The following is a 19,484-nucleotide window of genomic DNA, read 5'->3' as shown; positions in this document are numbered from 1 at the left end:
AGCTCTAGTTGGCGTTTTTCAGTGCCAGAAAAATATCTTTATCATTTCCTAATTGATTCTATCTCTAAAGATATAGTTCCTGTTATTGTCAGACGCATGGACCTTACAATATTTCATTTTTTGTTTCGGAGTCAGCGTGTCTGCAAATTTCCCTTTGAGGCTCGGGAAACAGCCTCATGGTTACTCACAAATTAGTGCAAGCCTGCGTTTTAATTACCTCCTGCGTCTTTCAGAGACAAGATGCTTGCTTCTGAATGAAGTTATAACACTCCTTGGCTGGCATTGTTTGCATAAGCCATTTCTCAGGCATGTGTGAATTGGGGCTTTTGTGCTGAGGAAAATGGGACAGCTCGGTGCTGACAAGTGGTGAGGGGAGTAAGGGAGGGGGGTGAACATCTATGTCAGGCAAATATGGAAGAACTTTTTACTGACATTAATATTTTCCTGACAGTTCTGTTCCTTTTGTTCTGTAATCGCGCCTTGAAGCCATACGCTACCAGAACTATGCCTCCAGACAGCCTGTAAAAAGGACTGGTGATGGCGGCGAGTAGTCTGGGGTTATCGTGGAGTTAGCGGTGATCGTACCGGGGTATATACACGTATTACATGGGTTGTAATCTGGAGGTGTATATACCATATGCTCACTGATAGTTTTCCTATAACCGGCCTGTTAGTGCGAACAGCCTGCGGCCTCCTCCGTTGATCGTCGGTCAATCGTGTAATTGTTCGGACGACAGGAGCAACAGAGAGCTGTTCGTTCCACAGATCACAGCGGGTGGTTATGCGTGACCTTCCCGGCCTGTGATATTGTGAATAATCCCTGACACTCAGGAAGATATATGACAGCGTAAGCTTGATCCTGTTAACCAGACGTATTCAACTGGATTGTTGCTTGCCTATTGTCCTGTAGCCCATCCCAGCCTTGTGCAGGTCTACAATTTTGTCCCTGGTGTCCTTAAACAGCTCTTTGGTTTTGGCCATGGTGGAGAGGTTGGAGTGTGATTAAGTGTCTGTACAGGTGTCTTTTATACAGGTAACGAATTCAAACAGGTGCTATTAATACAGGTAATGAGTGCAGAGTAGGATAGCTTCTTAAAGAAAAACTAACAGGTCTGTGAGAGACAGAATTCTTGCTAGTTGGAAGATGATCAAATACTTATTTCATGTAATAAAATGCAAATTAGTTATGTAAAAATCCTACAATGTGATTTTCTGGATTTTATTTAGATTCTGTCTCTCACAGGTGAAGTGACCTATGATAAAAATTACAGATCTCTCCATTCTGTGTAGGTGAGAAAACTGCAAAATCAGCAGTGTATCAAATACTTATTTTCCCCACTGCACTCCCAATGGTGCTGATGACGGATCCTACAGCCCTAAATTGGGTCTATTGTAAGAAGACCAAAAGATGTGTAGAAAGTAATTTGCCAGGGTTGGGTTACAGCCTCTGGGAGAAAAATCCTTATTCACTGACAGGGGCGTACATAGGATTCATGGGGCCCCATAGCAGAAGTTCAAATTGCCCCCCCCCCCCCAAAAAAAAAAAAGTAAATAAATAATCAGGGTCACAGAAGAGCAGATCTCACAACCTTCCAGCCTTTACATAGTAATTTTCCTCCTGCTGACGTCCTAGATCTCTCTTTCATTGTCCCATAAAGTATGATACCAACAAAAGTGTCCCCCAAAGACAGTATGATACCCCCATGGTGAATTCCTCCACATGCGCAGTATAATGACCCTGCTGTACCTCACCTCAACTCCCAGGGTAAAGTATGCTGACCCCAACACAGTATGATCCCCCAATTGTGAGCCCTAAAGCTAGAGAGAATGGTAGGTAATAAGGGAGGGTGTTATACATAATAAAAGATGAAACTATATAACTAAGGATGGCGCTATACATAATAAGTGAGTACACTATGTACTAAGGGACTGTGCCATACATAATAAGTGAGTACACTATATACTAAGGGACTGTGCTATACATAATAAGTGAGTACACTATATACTAAGGGGCTGTGCTATACATAATAAGTGAGTACACTATATACTAAGGAAGTATGCTATACATAATAAGTGAGTACACTATGTACTAAGGGACTGTGCCATACATAATAAGTGAGTACACTATATACTAAGGGGCTGTGCTATACATAATAAATGAGTACACTATGTACTAAGGGGCTGTGCTATACATAATAAGTGAGTACACTATGTAGTAAGGGACTGTGCTATACATAATAAGTGAGTACACTATATACTAAGGAAGTATGCTATACATAATAAGTGAGTACACTATGTACTAAGGGACTGTGCTATACATAATAAGTGAGTACACTATATACTAAGGGGCTGTGCTATACATAATAAATGAGTACACTATATACTAAGGGACTGTGCTATACATAATAAGTGAGTACACTATGTACTAAGGGACTGTGCTATACATAATAAGTGAGTACACTATGTACTAAGGGACTGTGCTATACATAATAAGTGAGTACACTATATACTAAGGAAGTATGCTATACATAATAAGTGAGTACACTATATACTAAGGGGCTGTGCTATACATAATAAAGGAGTACACTATATACTAAGGGACTGTGCTATACATAATAAGTGAGTACACTATATACTAAGGGACTGTGCTATACATAATAAGTGAGTACACTATATACTAAGGAAGTATGCTATACATAATAAGTGAGTACACTATGTACTAAGGGGCTGTGCTATACATAAAAAGTGAGTACACTATGTACTAAGGGACTGTGCTATACATAATAAGTGAGTACACTATATACTAAGGAAGTATGCTATACATAATAAGTGAGTACACTATGTACTAAGGGGCTGTGCTATACATAATAAGTGAGTACACTATGTACTAAGGGACTGTGCTATACATAATAAGTGAGTACACTATGTACTAAGGGACTGTGCTATACATAATAAGTGAGTACACTATGTACTAAGGGACTGTGCTATACATAATAAGTGAGTACACTATGTACTAAGGGACTGTGCTATACATAATAAGTGAGTACACTATATACTAAGGAAGTATGCTATACATAATAAGTGAGTACACTATATACTAAGGGGCTGTGCTATACATAATAAAGGAGTACACTATATACTAAGGGACTGTGCTATACATAATAAGTGAGTACACTATATACTAAGGGACTGTGCTATACATAATAAGTGAGTACACTATATACTAAGGGACTGTGCTATACATAATAAGTGAGTACACTATATACTAAGGAAGTATGCTATACATAATAAGTGAGTACACTATGTACTAAGGGGCTGTGCTATACATAAAAAGTGAGTACACTATGTACTAAGGGACTGTGCTATACATAATAAGTGAGTACACTATATACTAAGGAAGTATGCTATACATAATAAGTGAGTACACTATGTACTAAGGGGCTGTGCTATACATAATAAGTGAGTACACTATGTACTAAGGGACTGTGCTATACATAAGTGAGTACACTATATACTAAGGAAGTATGCTATACATAATAAGTGAGTACACTATGTACTAAGGGGCTGCGCTATACATAATAAGTGAGTACACTATGTACTAAGGGACTGTGCTATACATAATAAGTGAGTACACTATGTACTAAGGGACTGTGCTATACATAATAAGTGAGTACACTATGTACTAAGGGACTGTGCTATACATAATAAGTGAGTACACTATGTACTAAAGGACTGTGCTATACATAATAAGTGAGTACACTATATACTAAGGGACTGTGCTATACATAATAAGTGAGTGCACTATATACTAAGGGACTGTGCTATACATAATACGGCTACATTCCTGCATCTGTGTGCAGTGTCGGTGTGCTGCCCTGTTTTACAGACGCATTGAGCATGTCCTATTATAATCCTCAATATCGGATCAGAACAGGAGATTCTCTGACCCTCTTAGATCTCATTCTCAGATCCGTGATTTTCATGGATGTGTGAATGGATCTATAAAACTCTACGAGTCCGTGGACCATCCGATAAAAAGATCTGACATTTCACACAAATGTTACAATGCAGCCTAAGGGATTTTACATGTAACATTATCACTCCCAGTCACACAGCGCAGATACAGAGTAATACTTACATCCAGGCTCTTACCGCTGACGTCTCATCTGATCAGAGCCGGTGTCTGCTGCTTCTTCTCCATCTGGTCAGACCTTCATGTCCACATCTCCCAGCCACGACTCGTCTTGTCACGATGATCTCCAGCCTAGATAATAACAAGGTCACATATATTGTATCTATACATGTGTCTCCCCCACACTGCGCCCCTGAATACAGATATGTACCCCCCATTAATATACTATTAGCCACTTAGTAATGAAAATATAAAGTGATAAGCAGCACTGTGCCCCCCATTAACTATAATCTCCACCGGCCAATAATATAAATTATTCACTCTCTGTGACTCTCCCCAATTAACTGTAAGGCTATGTGCACACGGAAAACATACAAGGCTTCACAGTACAAGCAAAGTGAAACCCCCATCATTGCTCTCTACCAGAACCCCCATCATTGCTACGTCCCAGCACCTCCCGTCATTGCTCTCTACCAGCACCCCCAACATTGCTCTGTCCCAGCACCCCCATCATTGCTCTCTCCCAACACCCCCGTCATTGCTACGTCCCAGCACCTCCCGTCATTGCTCTCTACCAGCACCCCCAACATTGCTCTGTCCCAGCACCCCCATCATTGCTCTCTCCCAACACCCCCGTCATTGCTACGTCCCAGCACCTCCCGTCATTGCTCTCTACCAGCACCCCCAACATTGCTCTGTCCCAGCACCCTCGTAATTGCTCTCTCCCAACACCCCCATCATTGCTCTCTCCCAGCACCCCCATCATTGCTCTCTCCCTGCACCCCCGTCATTGCTCTCTACCAGCACCCCCAACATTGCTCTCTCCCTGCACCCTCATCATTGCTCTCTCCCTGCACCCCCATCATTGCTCTCTCCCTGCACCCCCGTCATTGCTCTCTACCAGCACCCCCAACATTGCTCTCTCCCTGCACCCCCGTCATTGCTCTCTACCAGCACCCCCAACATTGCTCTGTCCCAGCACCCTCGTAATTGCTCTCTCCCAACACCCCCATCATTGCTCTCTCCCAGCACCCCCATCATTGCTCTCTCCCTGCACCCCCGTCATTGCTCTCTCCCAGCACCCCCATCATTGCTCTCTCCCTGCACCCCCATCATTGCTCTCTCCCTGCACCCCCGTCATTGCTCTGTCCCAGCACCCCCGTCATTGCTCTCTCCCAACACCCCTGTCATTCCTCTCTCCCTGCACCCCCATCATTCCTCTCTCCCAACACCCCTGTCATTTCTCTCTCCCTGCACCCCCATCATTGCTCTCTCCCAGCACCCCCATCATTGCTCTCTCCCAGCACCCTCATCATTGCTCTGTCCCAGCACTCCATCATTGCTCTCTCCCAGCACCCCATCATTGCTCTCTCGTAGCACCCCATCATTGCTCTCTCCTAGCACCCCATCATTGCTCTCTCCCAGCACCCCCATCATTGCTCTCTCCCAGCACCCTCATCATTGCTCTGTCCCAGCACTCCATCATTGCTCTCTCCCAGCACCCCATCATTGCTCTCTCCTAGCACCCCATCATTGCTCTCTCCTAGCACCCCATCATTGCTCTCTCCCAGCACCCCCATCATTGCTCTCTCCCAGCACCCCCATCATTGCTCTCTCCCAGCACCCTCATCATTGCTCTGTCCCAGCACTCCATCATTGCTCTCTCCCAGCACCCCATCATTGCTCTCTCCTAGCACCCCATCATTGCTCTCTCCCAGCACCCCATCATTGCTCTCTCCTAGCACCCACGTCATTGCTCTCTCCCAGCACCCCCATCATTGCTCTCTCCCAGCACCCCCATCATTGCTCTCTCCCTGCACCCCCGTCATTGCTCTGTCCCAGCACCCCCATCATTGCTCTCTCCCTGCACCCCCGTCATTGCTCTCTCCCAGCACCCCCATCATTGCTCTCTCCTAGCACCCACGTCATTGCTCTCTCCCAGCACCCCTGTCATTCCTGTCTCCCAGCACCCTCATCATTGCTCTCTCCCAGCACCCCCGTCATTGCTCTCTCCCAGCACCCCCATCATTGCTCTCTCCCTGCACCACTATCATTGCTCTCTCCCAGCACCCCCATCATTGCTCTCTCCCAGCACCCCCATCATTGCTCTCTCCCAGCACCCGTGTCATTCCTCTCTCCCAGCACCCCCGTCATTGCTCTCTCCCTGCACCCCCGTCATTGCTCTCTCCCTGCACCCCCGTCATTGCTCTCTCCCTGCACCCCCATCATTGCTCTCTCCCAGCACCCCCGTCATTGCTCTCTCCCAGCACCCCCGTCATTGCTCTGTCCCAGCACCCGTGTCATTCCTGTCTCCCAGCACCCTCATCATTGCTCTCTCCCAGCACCCACGTCATTGCTCTCTCCCAGCACCCACGTCATTGCTCTCTCCCAGCACCCCTGTCATTCCTCTCTCCCAGCACCCCCGTCATTGCTCTCTCCCTGCACCCCCATCATTGCTCTCTCCCAGCACCCCCGTCATTGCTCTCTCCCAGCACCCCCGTCATTGCTCTGTCCCAGCACCCGTGTCATTCCTGTCTCCCAGCACCCTCATCATTGCTCTCTCCCAGCACCCACGTCATTGCTCTCTCCCAGCACCCCTGTCATTCCTCTCTCCCAGCACCCCCGTCATTGCTCTCTCCCTGCACCCCCATCATTGCTCTCTCCCTGCACCCCATCATTGCTCTCTCCCAGCACCCCCATCATTGCTCTCTCCCAGCACCCTCATCATTGCTCTGTCCCAGCACTCCATCATTGCTCTCTCCCAGCACCCCATCATTGCTCTCTCCTAGCACCCCATCATTGCTCTCTCCTAGCACCCCATCATTGCTCTCTCCCAGCACCCCCATCATTGCTCTCTCCCAGCACCCCCATCATTGCTCTCTCCCTGCACCACTATCATTGTGACGCGCCCCTGGGCCTGTGTCGCGCTGCGTTGCGCACGCGGGAGCTTACCCGGAGCCGGATCTGTTGAGGGTTGTAGTCTCGTGGCGGTGACCCGGTCCGTGCCCAGGGTGTCAAACTAAGTGGCGGTCTATGGCAGTAGATGTTAACTTGATCGACTACGCCACCCGTTGAGTGCGGCTTTGAAGCCGCCGCTGCAGAACAGTCCCACCTGAGGCCAGGTGTATAAGGATGTGCAGCGTGGTGGTATAACCCCCAACGGGAGGGGTATGGCCTCAGGGCAGCAGGGATAGATGATGGGGGTGATGGTGGTACACGAGCGCAACAAAGACAACTCGGAGTCTTGGTGGTGCAGTTCAGGGTCTTTACTCACGGTTACTCGGTTACTGCTCCAGGCCACCGCTGCAGAGGTGGCCGCCTGTGTCGCGCTGTGCTCACCAGGTGAGGGGCTCGGTTAACTCCCAGGTCTTTCTGGAGTGCTTTGCAGGACCCCCTTTATGTCCCCTGTCTCTGGTCTTCAACCCCACTAGTGACCACGCTTATGTCCAGCTGCCTCGGACCTTCTTGGTGGGCAAACGTTGGCCTGCGTTTCCCAGGTCCTATGTGGTGCCTTTCTAGCGGGTGTGGTGAGGGGCTGCTCCACATGTAATGTCGCAGCCTCCGGTTCTTAGTTGAGGGTAGTTTCTCTCCTCCACTAATTTGGGATCCGGTTCCCATCTTCTTGACCTGACCCCCCTACTCAGGTAGCGGCGGGCGTGTGGTGGCTACCAGCCAGTCCACACCCCTGGGGTCCCCTCTGTCCTTCCTGGAGCCCAGTCTGCTCCTCTTCCTCCTTCTTCCCTCCTCCAGGCTCAGGCCTCCTGACAGGGCCTGCCTGTGGAGCAGAGCCCATAAAGCAGCTCTGCTCCCTGTCTTCTCCTCTCTCAACTCACTCCCTTTCCAAGATGGTGCCTCCCTTTATACTCCTGTACAGAGTGCACCCAGGATCTACTTCCCCCACGCACACACTACCGGGTTCCCTTCTCTAGGTGTTCCCTCCCCCCACTCCAGCCAGGGACATGCTCACTCGTGCCTGCATAACTAATGGGAGCACCGTCGAGCTGTCCCCCGGAAATGTGGTGTAGTGCATGTGGGTGTTAGGGTCCTGAGCCACACTCCATCCTTACCTGGAAGTGAGATATCGCACATCTGGGTGAGATGCAATACCTCTGTAGCAACCGAACCCTCGGGGTGCTACAATTGCTCTCTCCCAGCACCCCCATCATTGCTCTCTCCCAGCACCCCCGTCATTGCTCTCTCCCTGCACCCCCATCATTGCTCTGTCCCAGCACCACTATCATTGCTCTCTCCCAGCACCCCCATCATTGCTCTCTCCCAGCACCCCCATCATTGCTCTCTCCCTGCACCCGTCATTGCTCTGTCCGTGCACCCCCGTCATTGCTCTCTCCCTGCACCCCCATCATTGCTCTCTCCGAGCACCTCATCATTGTTCTCTCCCAGCAACCCCTGTCATTACTCTCCCAGCACATCCATCATTGCTCTCTCCCAGCAACTCGTCATTGCTCTCCCCTGTCATTGGTCTACTAATCCCCATCATTGCTCTCCCCACCCCATCAGCCCCATCACTGCTCTTCCCAGCCACACCATTGCTCTCCCCAAACCCATCACTGCTCTCCCCAGCCCCATCAGCCCCACCATTGCTCTTCCCAGCCCCATCAGCCCCACGATTGCTCTCCCCAGCCCCATCAGCCCCATTATTGCTCTCTCCAGCCCCATCAGCCCCATTATTGCTCTCTCCAGCCTCATCAGCCCCATTATTGCTCTCCCCAGCGTTTCAGTAAAAAAAAACAAAAAAACAAAAAACACTTACCTCTCTGCCCGTTCCCCCGGGCCGCAGCATCCTTGTTGTTTGCAATTTCCTCCCTCACACAGGCCCGCGCTGCATGATGACGTCATCAAGCAGCGCGTGCCTGTGTGAGGGAGGAGGCGGGCAGGAAGCAGAGGACAGATCTCTGCAGCTCCACTGCCATTCTGTCCTGTCAGCAGTGGAGATGCAGGGATCGCTCCCTGCCCACCACGAGCAGGGAGACGCTGCACCGGCCGGCCCCCCGGCGCAGCTGCACCAGCAGCGGTATGTCCGCCCCTGGACTGCTATGGGCCCCCCCACCTCACGGGCCCCATAGCAGTCGCGTGGTCTGCCGCCATTGGCGGTACGCCACTGTTCACTGATAACAAGCAGAGATCTTTCATTGGTTTATGAACTTCGGCTTTATTTCCAGTTTTTGGATGTTCCTCCAGGTGGCCGCATTGTGCACCTACCCAGACCTGCTGGAAAGTGGTCAGTTCCCAGAAGACACCAAGACCAGAGCCCGGGAAATCCTGAAGAACCTGGACAGTGGATCTGTGGGTGAGTGTGGGAGCAAATCTCAGGGATCGGGGATCAGGAGGTCGGAGGATGGGATCCATGAGTCTTACCAGGTCTGCGTATCCACAGGCAGCTACAACCCGGGATACACCACTCAGACGCTGCCACACAAGATCGCCAACTTCATTACGAGGAGAGATAATGGGGTTCCCAGCCAACCCCGAAATATCATAGTGAGCAGCGGAGCCTCTGAGGCCGTACTGGTGAGTCCACTGTAATGGACGGTCCTCGGTCGTCCTCCGTCTCATCGGGGAATTCTCCATCAGAAATCAGGCTTAAAATTTCATAAGCAAAATCCGAGAATAAAACTTTGTAGATTTCACCGTTCTGCCCTGAGGAGGGCGAATTCCACAGCTCAAGTCTGTGGCCCTGACTGGGGTGTATTTAATTATATGCACCAAATGTCCGACTGGGGCGCTGTGGGGAGACTGCACAAAAGCTTAGAACAAGGATGAATTCTCATCGCCACAATAAAAGGACGGATCCACCTGTGGCCAAACACGGACATGAATTACTGGTAACGAGAGGAAACGTCACATCCCAGAAACGGAAGAGATGGATTCAAACTGGTGACGACCCGTGACAGAGCAACAAAGGAGTCACATGGATTTATGTCTTCCTACATCAATTAAGGAAAGTGACCCTCAGACCTTGTGGGGGCATCATTACCATGGACAGTACCTCGTGGGGGCGTCCCAACCCCAGGCCAGACCTCATGAGGTTGTCACTAACCCGGACAAGACATCGTGGGGGCATCATCACCCTGGACCAGATCTCGTGGGGGTGTCCAAACCATGGACCAGACCTCGTGGGGCTGTTACTACCCTGGACCAGATCTCATAGGGGCGTCACTAAATCAGACAGAACCTCGAGGGGACGTCCCAACCCCAGACCAGACCTCATGGGGTTGTTACTACCCCGGACTAGACCTTGTGGGGGCGTCACTACACCGGACAGGACCTCGTGGGGTTGTCACTAGCCCGTATCAGACCTCGTGGGGGCATCACTACCTCGGACCAGACCTCGTGGGGGCGTCACCACCCCGGACCAGACCTCATGGAGGCGTCACCCCCCCGGACCAGTCCTTGTGGGGGCATCACTACCCCGGACAGGACCTCGTGGGGTTGTCACTAGCCCGGACCAGACTTCGTGGGGGCATCACCACCCCAGACCACACCTCATGGGGGTGTCCCAACCCTAGACCAGACCTCATGGGGGTGTCCCAACCCCGGACCAGACCTCGTGGGGCATCAGCACACCGGACCAGACCTCGTGGGGGTGTCCCAACCCTGGACCAGACCTCGTGGGGGCGTCACTACCCCAGACCAGACCTATGGGGGCGTCACTACCCCAGACCAGACCTTGTGGGGGCGTCACTACCCCAGACCAGACCTTGTGGGGGCGTCACTACCCCAGACCAGACCTTGTGGGGGCGTCACTACCCCAGACCAGACCTCGTGGGGACGTCACCTCCCGGACCAGACATTGTGTGGGCATCCCAACCCCGGACCAGACCGTGTGGAGGCATCACCTCCTGGTCCAGACCTCATGGGGACGTCACTGCCCCAGATCAGACCTCATGGGGGCGTCCCAAATCCGGGCCAGGCCTCGTGGGGGCGTCACCTCCTGGACCAGACCTCATGTGGGTATCCCAACCACGGACCAGACCTTGTGGGGCGTCACCTCCCGGACCAGACCTCATGTGGGTATCCGAACCCCGGACCAGACCTTGTGGGGGCGTCAGCCCCCGGATCAGACCTCGTGTGGGCGTCCCAACCCTGGACCAGCCCTCGTAGAGGCATCACTACCCTGGACCAGACCTCGTGGGGGCGTCCCAACCCCGGATCAGACCTCGTGTGGGCGTCCCAACCCTGGACCAGCCCTCATAGGGGCATCACTACCCTGGACCAGACCTCGTGGGGGCGTCCCAACCCCGGACCAGACCTCGTGGGGGCGTCACCTCTCGGATCAGACCTCGTGTGGGCGTCCCAAATCGGGACCATACCCTGTGGGGGCGTCCCTCCCCGGACCAGACCCCATGGGGGCGTCACCTCTCGGATAAGACCTCGTGTGGGCATCCCAACCCTGGACCAGACCTCGTGGTGGCGTCCCAACCCCGGACCAGACCTGGTAGGGGCGTTACTACCCCGGACCAGACCTGGTAGGGGCGTGACTACCCCAGACCAGACCTCGTGGGGGCGTCCTAACCCCGGACCAGACCTTTTGGGGGCATCAGCTCCCGGACCACACCTCGTGTGGGCATCCCAACCCTGGACCAGGCCTTATGGGGGCGTCACCTCTCGGACTAGACCTCGTGTGGGCGTCACCCCCCAGACCAGACCTCATAGGGGCGTCACCTCGCGGACCAGACCTCGTGTGGGCATCCCAACCCCGGACCAGACTTCATGGGGGCGTCACCTCCCGGACCAGACCTAGTGGGGGCGTTCCAAACTCGGACCAGACCTCGTGTGGACATCCCAACCATGGACCACACCTCGTGGGGGCGTCACCTCCCGGACCAGACCTCATAGGGGTGTCCCAACCCCGGACCAGACCCCGTGGGGGCATCCGTCCCCCGGATCAGACCTCGTGTGGGCGTCCCAACCCGGGACCAGACCCCGTGGAGGCGTCACCCCCCTGGATCAGACCTCTTGTGGGCGTCCCAACCCTGGACCAGACCTCGTGGGGGTGTTACTACCGTGGACCAGACCTAGTGGGGGTGTCACCCCCCCAGACCAGACCTCGCGGGGGCATCCCAACCACGGACCAGACCTCGTGTGGGCATCCCAACCCCGGACCAGGCCTTGTGCGGGCGTCCCAACCCCGAACCAGACCTCGTGGGGGCGTCACCTCCTGGACCAGACCTCGTGGAGGCGTCCCAACCCCGTACCAGACCTTGTGTGAGCATCCCAACCTCAGACTAGACCTCGTGGGGGCGTCACCTCCCGGACCAGACCTCGTAGAGAAGTCACTACCCCGGATCAGACCTCGTGGGGGTGTCCCAACCCCGAACCAGACCCCGTGGGGGCGTCACTCCAGGAACAGACCCCGTGTGGGCGTCCAAACCCCAGACCAGACGCCGTGGGGGCATCACTCCCCGGATCAGACCTCGTGTGGGCGTCCCATCCCCGGACCAGACCTCGTGGGGGCATCACTAACCAGGACCAGACCTTGTGGAGCGTCTCAACCCCTGACCAGACCTCGTGGGGGCATCCTTACCCCAGACCAGACCTCTTGGGGGCATCCCTACCATGGACTAGACCTCATGGGGGCGTCCCTACCCCGGACCAGACCTTGTGGGGGCGTCACTACCCCCGGACCAGAAATGTATCCTCCTTGTCTAGGAACTTCTCCAATATTTCCTGCCACAGCTGCTTCTCCTCTCCCCACATCACCGGTCTCATTACTGCCCTGTCCTGTATAGTCTGTGGAGGATAAGACATGATGTAACAGCAATATTGACTGCATCTCTGGAGGTGACCGGAGGATAACACATGATGTAGCAGAAGAATAGTGATTGCAGCTCTCGAGGTGACCGGAGGATAGCACATGATGTAGCAGAAGAATAGTGATTGCAGCACTGGAGGTGACTGGAGGATAAGACATGATGTAGCAGCAGAATAGTGACTGCTGCTCTGGAGGTGACTGGAGGATAAGACATGATGTAGCAGAAGAATAGTGATTGCAGCTCTCGAGGTGACTGGAGGATAAGACACGATGTAAGAGCAGAATAGTGACTGCAGTTCTGGAGGTGGTTGAGAGTGCATGGAGTAATACTCCCATCAGCTGACGGTGTTATTTCCGCAGAGCGCGTTGTCCCTGGTGGTGGACGATGAGGCGCTGCTAAGGACAGGGATTCTGCTCCCGGTGCCCTATTACCCGCTCTACATGGACGCCATCGCGCTCTCTGGCGCAGTCATGCTGCCATATCACCTGGATGAGGCGCGAGGCTGGGCCGTCAGTGTCAGCCGGATTCGGGAATCTCTCTCTGCAGCCAGAAACCAATGTGACCCCCGCGTGCTCTGCGTCATCAACCCGGGCAACCCGACAGGTGAGGAACAGGGGAGAGCGCAAAGGGGCGACCGCGGAGAGTGACTGCATATTACAGCGCTCCGCCGTATCCTGTGGGGGATATCAGGGAGCGTAATCACTAGAGCCAGGTCATCGGTCCTATAATAAGATGGGGTGCGGTCACCGGTCCTATAATTACACGGGGCGCGGTCACCGGTCCTACAATTACACGGGGTGTGGTCACTGGTCCTATAATAACACTGGGCGCGGTCACCGGTCCTATAATAAGATGGGGCGCGGTCACCGGTCCTATAATAAGATGTGGTGCGGTCACCGGTCCTACAATTACATGGGGTGCGGTCACCGGTCCTATAATTACACGGGGCGCGGTCACCGGTCCTACAATTACACGGGGTGTGGTCACTGGTCCTATAATAACACTGGGCGCGGTCACCGGTCCTATAATAAGATGGGGCGCGGTCACCGGTCCTATAATAAGATGTGGTGCGGTCACCGGTCCTACAATTACATGGGGTGCGGTCACCGGTCCTATAATAACACAGGGCGCCGTCACCGGTCCTATAACACAGGGGTCACAGTCACCAGTCCTATAACACGGGGAGCGGTTACCGATCCTATAATAACACGGGGCGCGATCACCGGTCCTATAAATACACGGGGCGCGATCACCGGTCCTATAAATACACGGGGCACGGTCACAGGTCCTAAAATAACACAGGGCACGGTCACCGGTCCTGTAACACAGGCGGCACAGTCACCTGTCCGATAATTACACAGGGCACAGTCACCGGTCCTATAATAACACAGGGATCAGTCACCGGTCCTATAACACAGGGGGCACAGTCACCGGTCCTATAACACGGGGCGCGATCACCGGTCCTATAAATACATGGTGCGCGGTCACCGGTCCTATAAATACACGGTGCGCGGTCACCGGTCCTATAAATACAGGGGGCACAGTCACTGGTCCTATAATAACACAGGGATCGGTCACCGGTCCTATAACACAGGGGGCACAGTCACCGGTCCTATAACACGGGGCGCAATCACCGGTCCTATAATAACACGGTGCGCGGTCACCGGTCCTATAAATACACGGTGCGCGGTCACCGGTCCTATAAATACATGGGGCACGGTAACCGGTCCTATAACACAGGGGGCACAGTCACCGGTCCTAAAATAACACAGGGCACAGTCACCGGTCCTATAATAACACGGGGCTCGGTCACCGGTCCTGTAACACAGGCGGCACAGTCACCTGTCCGATAATTACACAGGGCACAGTCACTGGTCCTATAATAACACGGGGCTCGGTCACCGGTCCTATAACACAGGGGGCACAGTCACTGGTCCTATAATAACACAGGGCACGGTCACCGGTCCTATGATAACACAGGGATCGGTCACCGGTCCTATAACACAGGGGGCTCAGTCACCGGTCCTATAACACGGTGCGCGGTCACCGGTCCTATAAATACACGGTGCGCGGTCACCGGTCCTATAAATACATGGGGCACGGTCACCGGTCCTAAAATAACACAGGGCACAGTCACCGGTGCTATGATAACACAAGGAGCTGTCACCGCTCCAATAACACAGGGGGCACAGTCACCGGTCCTATAATAACACGGGGCTCGGTCACCGGTCCTATAATTACACCGGGCGTGATCACTGGTCCTATAACACAGGGGGCACAGTCACCGGTCCTATAATGACACAGGGCACGGTCACCGGTCCTATAATAACACGGGGTGCGGTCACCGGTCCTATAACACAGGGGGCACAGTCACCTATCCTATAATTACACACGGCGCGGTCACCGGTCCTATAATAACACAAGGCACGGTCACCGGTCCTATAATGACACGGGGTGCGATCACCAGGTCCTATAACATAGGGGTTACCCTACATCAGACAGCTGCGGTCCTGATCATACTCCACCTCTTATTATCTCCTGTCTCCCCCAGGACACGTCTTGACCCCGGACAACATATCGGAGATCATTCACCTGGCGGCCGAGGAGAAGCTGCTGATCTTTGCGGATGAGGTGACCTCAGATTATTGTTATGATTGTGTAGAAACTCACTCGGAAAAATAGATAACACACTAAAAACTGCAATGGACCCTGCCGGTTCCTGTACATGCTAGAGATTCTGACCCCGCAGTCCCTGCCGGTTCCTGTACAGACTAGAGATCCTGACCCCGCAGTCCCTGCCGGTTCCTGTACATGCTAGAGATTCTGACCCCGCAGTCCCTGCCGGTTCCTGTACAGACTAGAGGTCCTGATCCCGCAGTCCCTGCCGGTTCCTGTACAGACTAGAGATCCTGACCCCACAGTCCCTGCCGGTTCCTGTACAGACTAGAGATCCTGACCCCGCAGTCCCTGCCGGTTCCTGCACAGACTAGAAATCCTGACCCCGCAGTCCCTGCCGGTTCCTGTACAGACTAGAGATCCTGACCCCGCAGTCCCTGCTGGTTCCTGTACAGACTAGAGATCCTGACCACGCAGTCCCTGCCGGTTCCTGTACAGACTAGAGATCCTGACCCCACAGTCCCTGCCGGTTCCTGTACAGACTAGAGATCCTGACCTCGCAGTCCCTGTCGGTTCCTGCACAGACTAGAAATCCTGACCCCGCAGTCCCTGCTGGTTCCTGTACAGACTAGAGATCCTGACCCCGCAGTCCCTGCCGGTTCCTGTACAGACTAGAGATCCTGACCACACAGTCCCTGCCGGTTCCTGTACAGACTAGAGATCCTGACCCCACAGCCCCTGCCGGTTCCTGTACAGACTAGAGATCCTGACCTCGCAGTCCCTGTCGGCTCCTGTACAGATTAGAGATCCTGACCCTGCAGTCCCTGCCGGTTCCTGTGCAGCCTAGAGATCCTGACCCCACCGTTCCTGCCGGTTCCTGTACAGACTAGAGATCCTGACCCCGCAGTCCCTAGTGGTTCCAGCGTGAGCTGAGACAGCTCTAACCACAATCTAGACGATGACAACTCAGACCGATGCTGCCTGAAAGGCCGTCGAGCGCTTCATGTTCCTCCTAACGAACCGGAGGGCAGAGCAGAGTGCAAATTACCTACAAAAGGGAAAGTGTGCTGAAATAGAATATAAAACAAAGGGTTATCAAGGTATTGTTAGAGAATATGCAACCTGCAGGAAATACCAGCAGGGGAAAAGAATATAAAGCTGCACGTGAAAGGTGATAGGGTAGACAAATGAGTAAATGAAAATACTTGTTACCCAAAAAGACTGAAGCAAGGATAACAGAATCGAAACACCTTGAGAAAAGGTGTACCTGTTGTGGCTAAGCGGACAGAGAAGCCAACCACAGAAAACAGGCTCAAGGGTTCTAACCCAGACGTATGACAATTATTTCCTGATCCCAACAGTCCTGATAGTTAGCATGATCTGTGTGTGCTGTGCATGGCAGTATTGTGTGTGCCAGAAGAAGTCTCTCCAACTCCCACAGAGACCAGGTCTCAGAGATGTTTCCACCTCTACACATAGACCCAAATACTGGAGATATTTGCACCTCTACTCCCAGACAAAGAAGGAACAGCTCAGCTGCCCTTTTAAATCAGCTGCACCTCCTGTATTGGAGCATGGGAATTACTCGTTCCACCCATCTTATCTAATCATTCCTAACAAACCTGGACCCATGTATTGGTCCTATTAACCCTCTCAGCTCCTCCTATCCAGTATTCTGCCAGCTGCTTGTCTACATACCCCCCCCCTCTGCCCACAGCAGGGGGCTGCGCACCGTCACCAAACCAGCCAAGGCTCGACCAAGCTGGCATTACATACTTGGTGGGGCTTCCTTTTCGTTGGTTGGTAAACTTTATTCTGGCCCTTACCAACCCTTTCCAACACTTTACAGGTTCCTTACCATTAGGCAAGAAATTTGTTCCCCACGGTGGGCACCAACACCAGCTGCCGATTCTCAGGTTTAAAATGTTTCACCCAAGTCAACAGACTATACCCCCTGGATCGTGCCTTGAGGAGGCGCTCTTTTGCCTGGCCAGCCACCTTGCTCCCTTGATATAGCCGATTGTTTTGCCTACCCAATCGCGGAGCCCAAACACCAGTTACCGGTTCCTGGTGAACAACATTTAGCACCCTCCCTTTTCCCTGAGTATTTTTTTTTACCGAAGTCCCTGAGGACACTTCCAGCTCAGGGATATTAGCTTCAGGGGATGCCTCCTCTTCCCTGTCGCCAACCAGTATCGACAATGGAAGCTCGTCGGTCATGGCCCGTGACAAGTTTTCTTCAGTTGTGATCGGGTTATCAGCCTAGCTACCAGGCTGTACCGCTTTCCCCCACGAACCTCAAAACAGAGGAAAATCACGACCGTCAATTACAGGATATAACAAGTTGTGTCAATATGGACCCGGGCCACAGGAAAGTTCTTGACATCTCCATGAATATACCTGACGCCCACCAGCTTCCCAGGGATTGTAACATGTGGAAGTGTGGCCTCTACCAGGGTTACCAAACTCCTAGGCTCCAGAAGTCCGGTCACTAGGACACCGTTCACATTGAACTGGAATACCTGAGGCCCCTCACCAGAATGAGGAACAGCGCTGTAGGCATAGTAGGAACAGCGCTGTAGGCGAAGTAGGAGCAGCGCTGGCCTACACTGCAGTCCATCAGCTCTGAGGGCAAGGGACAATGGGCTGATATATGACCCAGGGCACCACAGCTCCAACAGACAATGTGGTGAGCTGTACCCCTTGAACCCGGCTCTGACCCCTCCTGGGTTGTGTGCCCCTCAGAAGTGGCCTTGGGCCCCTTCTTCTGGATACCCCGCAAAGGTGACCTCAGGTTCCCTTGATTGCTCAAGCAGTTCTCCACATCCAGGTATCTTTCCACCAGGACCACCCATTCTGGGGATCTCCTTGAGCAACCCAGCTTTGCAGAGATTTAGGTAGTGAGTGGATAAACTGGTCCACCACCACTCTTACCACCATCTGTGCTGTAGAGCAGGTCTCGGGCTGCAGACATTTTTGCACCAAGGTATAACAGGTTTATCATAGAAATATTAAGAAAATATCTCTCTCCCCCTGAACCCCCTCTCCCTTATCCACCATCTGTCAGAGTAAAAGAAGCTCAATAGTCCATTCAAATGAATATACGAGTGTATTTCCTAGTGGTACAGGCTTGTGATAAATATACACCTAGATGAGAAGGATGCAATTCCTGGCTTCAAAAGAATCCTCTCTCACTCCCAGGGCACTCCCCATTTGCTCACACAGAAATCTACAGTCTCACCGGCACGAAATATGGAATATCGGAAGTTCTATACTTCCGATAATAATGGGACACATATTTTTAGCGGCTGGGTCAGCTAAGGAACAATACGCATAATTTTCCGAATCTGTACGCCCTTCCGGTGAGCTACAATGCAAAAGTACAAAATAACAGACCGCAGCTATGCCATGTGTGGTCTCTAAAGAAAGGTTAATTAGTAATGGAAAATATGGTATAACTTGCAAGCTTCTGCGATCAACCCGCGAGGAGTTATCGCGGAAGTTAGATATTTTAATAAAAACACAAAGGGTGGAGCCCCACCCACGTGATGTCATCAAAGGGGGTGTGTGGCAGGTCTCCCCTTCGGCATAAAAGACCCTACTCATTGCAGGGAGGTATATATTCTATATAGCAGGGGTCACGTTCGATAACGGTCAAATCAATAGGAGCGCCTCCCCTCCAGCTTGTGTAACTGTATATCCTTTACTGTATTGTCTCCTTTTGTAAAACCTCTTGTATATTTTTCATAAACACTGCCTCCCTTTTGAATTAAATATAAAATGTAATAGTCCTGTTTCTTGTGTCCTATAATCGTTCCTCCCCCGAAGCCATACCCTACCAGAAAGTAGCCGTCTGATCAGGCCTGTATTATATTTTAAAATTGATCGGTGGTGACAGCGAATGATTTTAAGTGGGTTATCGTGAGGCTATCAGTGATAGTACGAGGGCATATACATATATT

At 52.3% G+C, this 19,484-nt stretch overlaps 1 protein-coding gene across 1 annotated transcript in view; it reads left to right on the top strand.

Annotated features, from left to right (window-relative positions):
• The window catches only part of LOC141264746 (alanine aminotransferase 2-like), a 137,953-nt gene that overhangs the window by 69,014 nt on the left and 49,455 nt on the right, over positions 1–19,484 (top strand). Inside the window, exons 4-7 of the mRNA XM_073677008.1 lie at positions 9,332–9,440; positions 9,528–9,661; positions 13,266–13,509; positions 15,458–15,587. Coding sequence (XP_073533109.1) covers positions 9,332–9,440; positions 9,528–9,661; positions 13,266–13,509; positions 15,458–15,587 — 617 coding nt within the window. The remainder of the gene's footprint in view (positions 1–9,331; positions 9,441–9,527; positions 9,662–13,265; positions 13,510–15,457; positions 15,588–19,484) is intronic.

This window comes from Phyllobates terribilis, unplaced genomic scaffold (assembly GCF_046119375.1).
Source record: "Phyllobates terribilis strain yellow unplaced genomic scaffold, ASM4611937v1 Scaffold_4__5_contigs__length_816908805, whole genome shotgun sequence".
Lineage (NCBI taxonomy): Eukaryota > Metazoa > Chordata > Amphibia > Anura > Dendrobatidae > Phyllobates > Phyllobates terribilis.
Note: the sequence above shows the minus strand (reverse complement) of the source record. Positions and strands in the feature narration are given on the sequence as shown.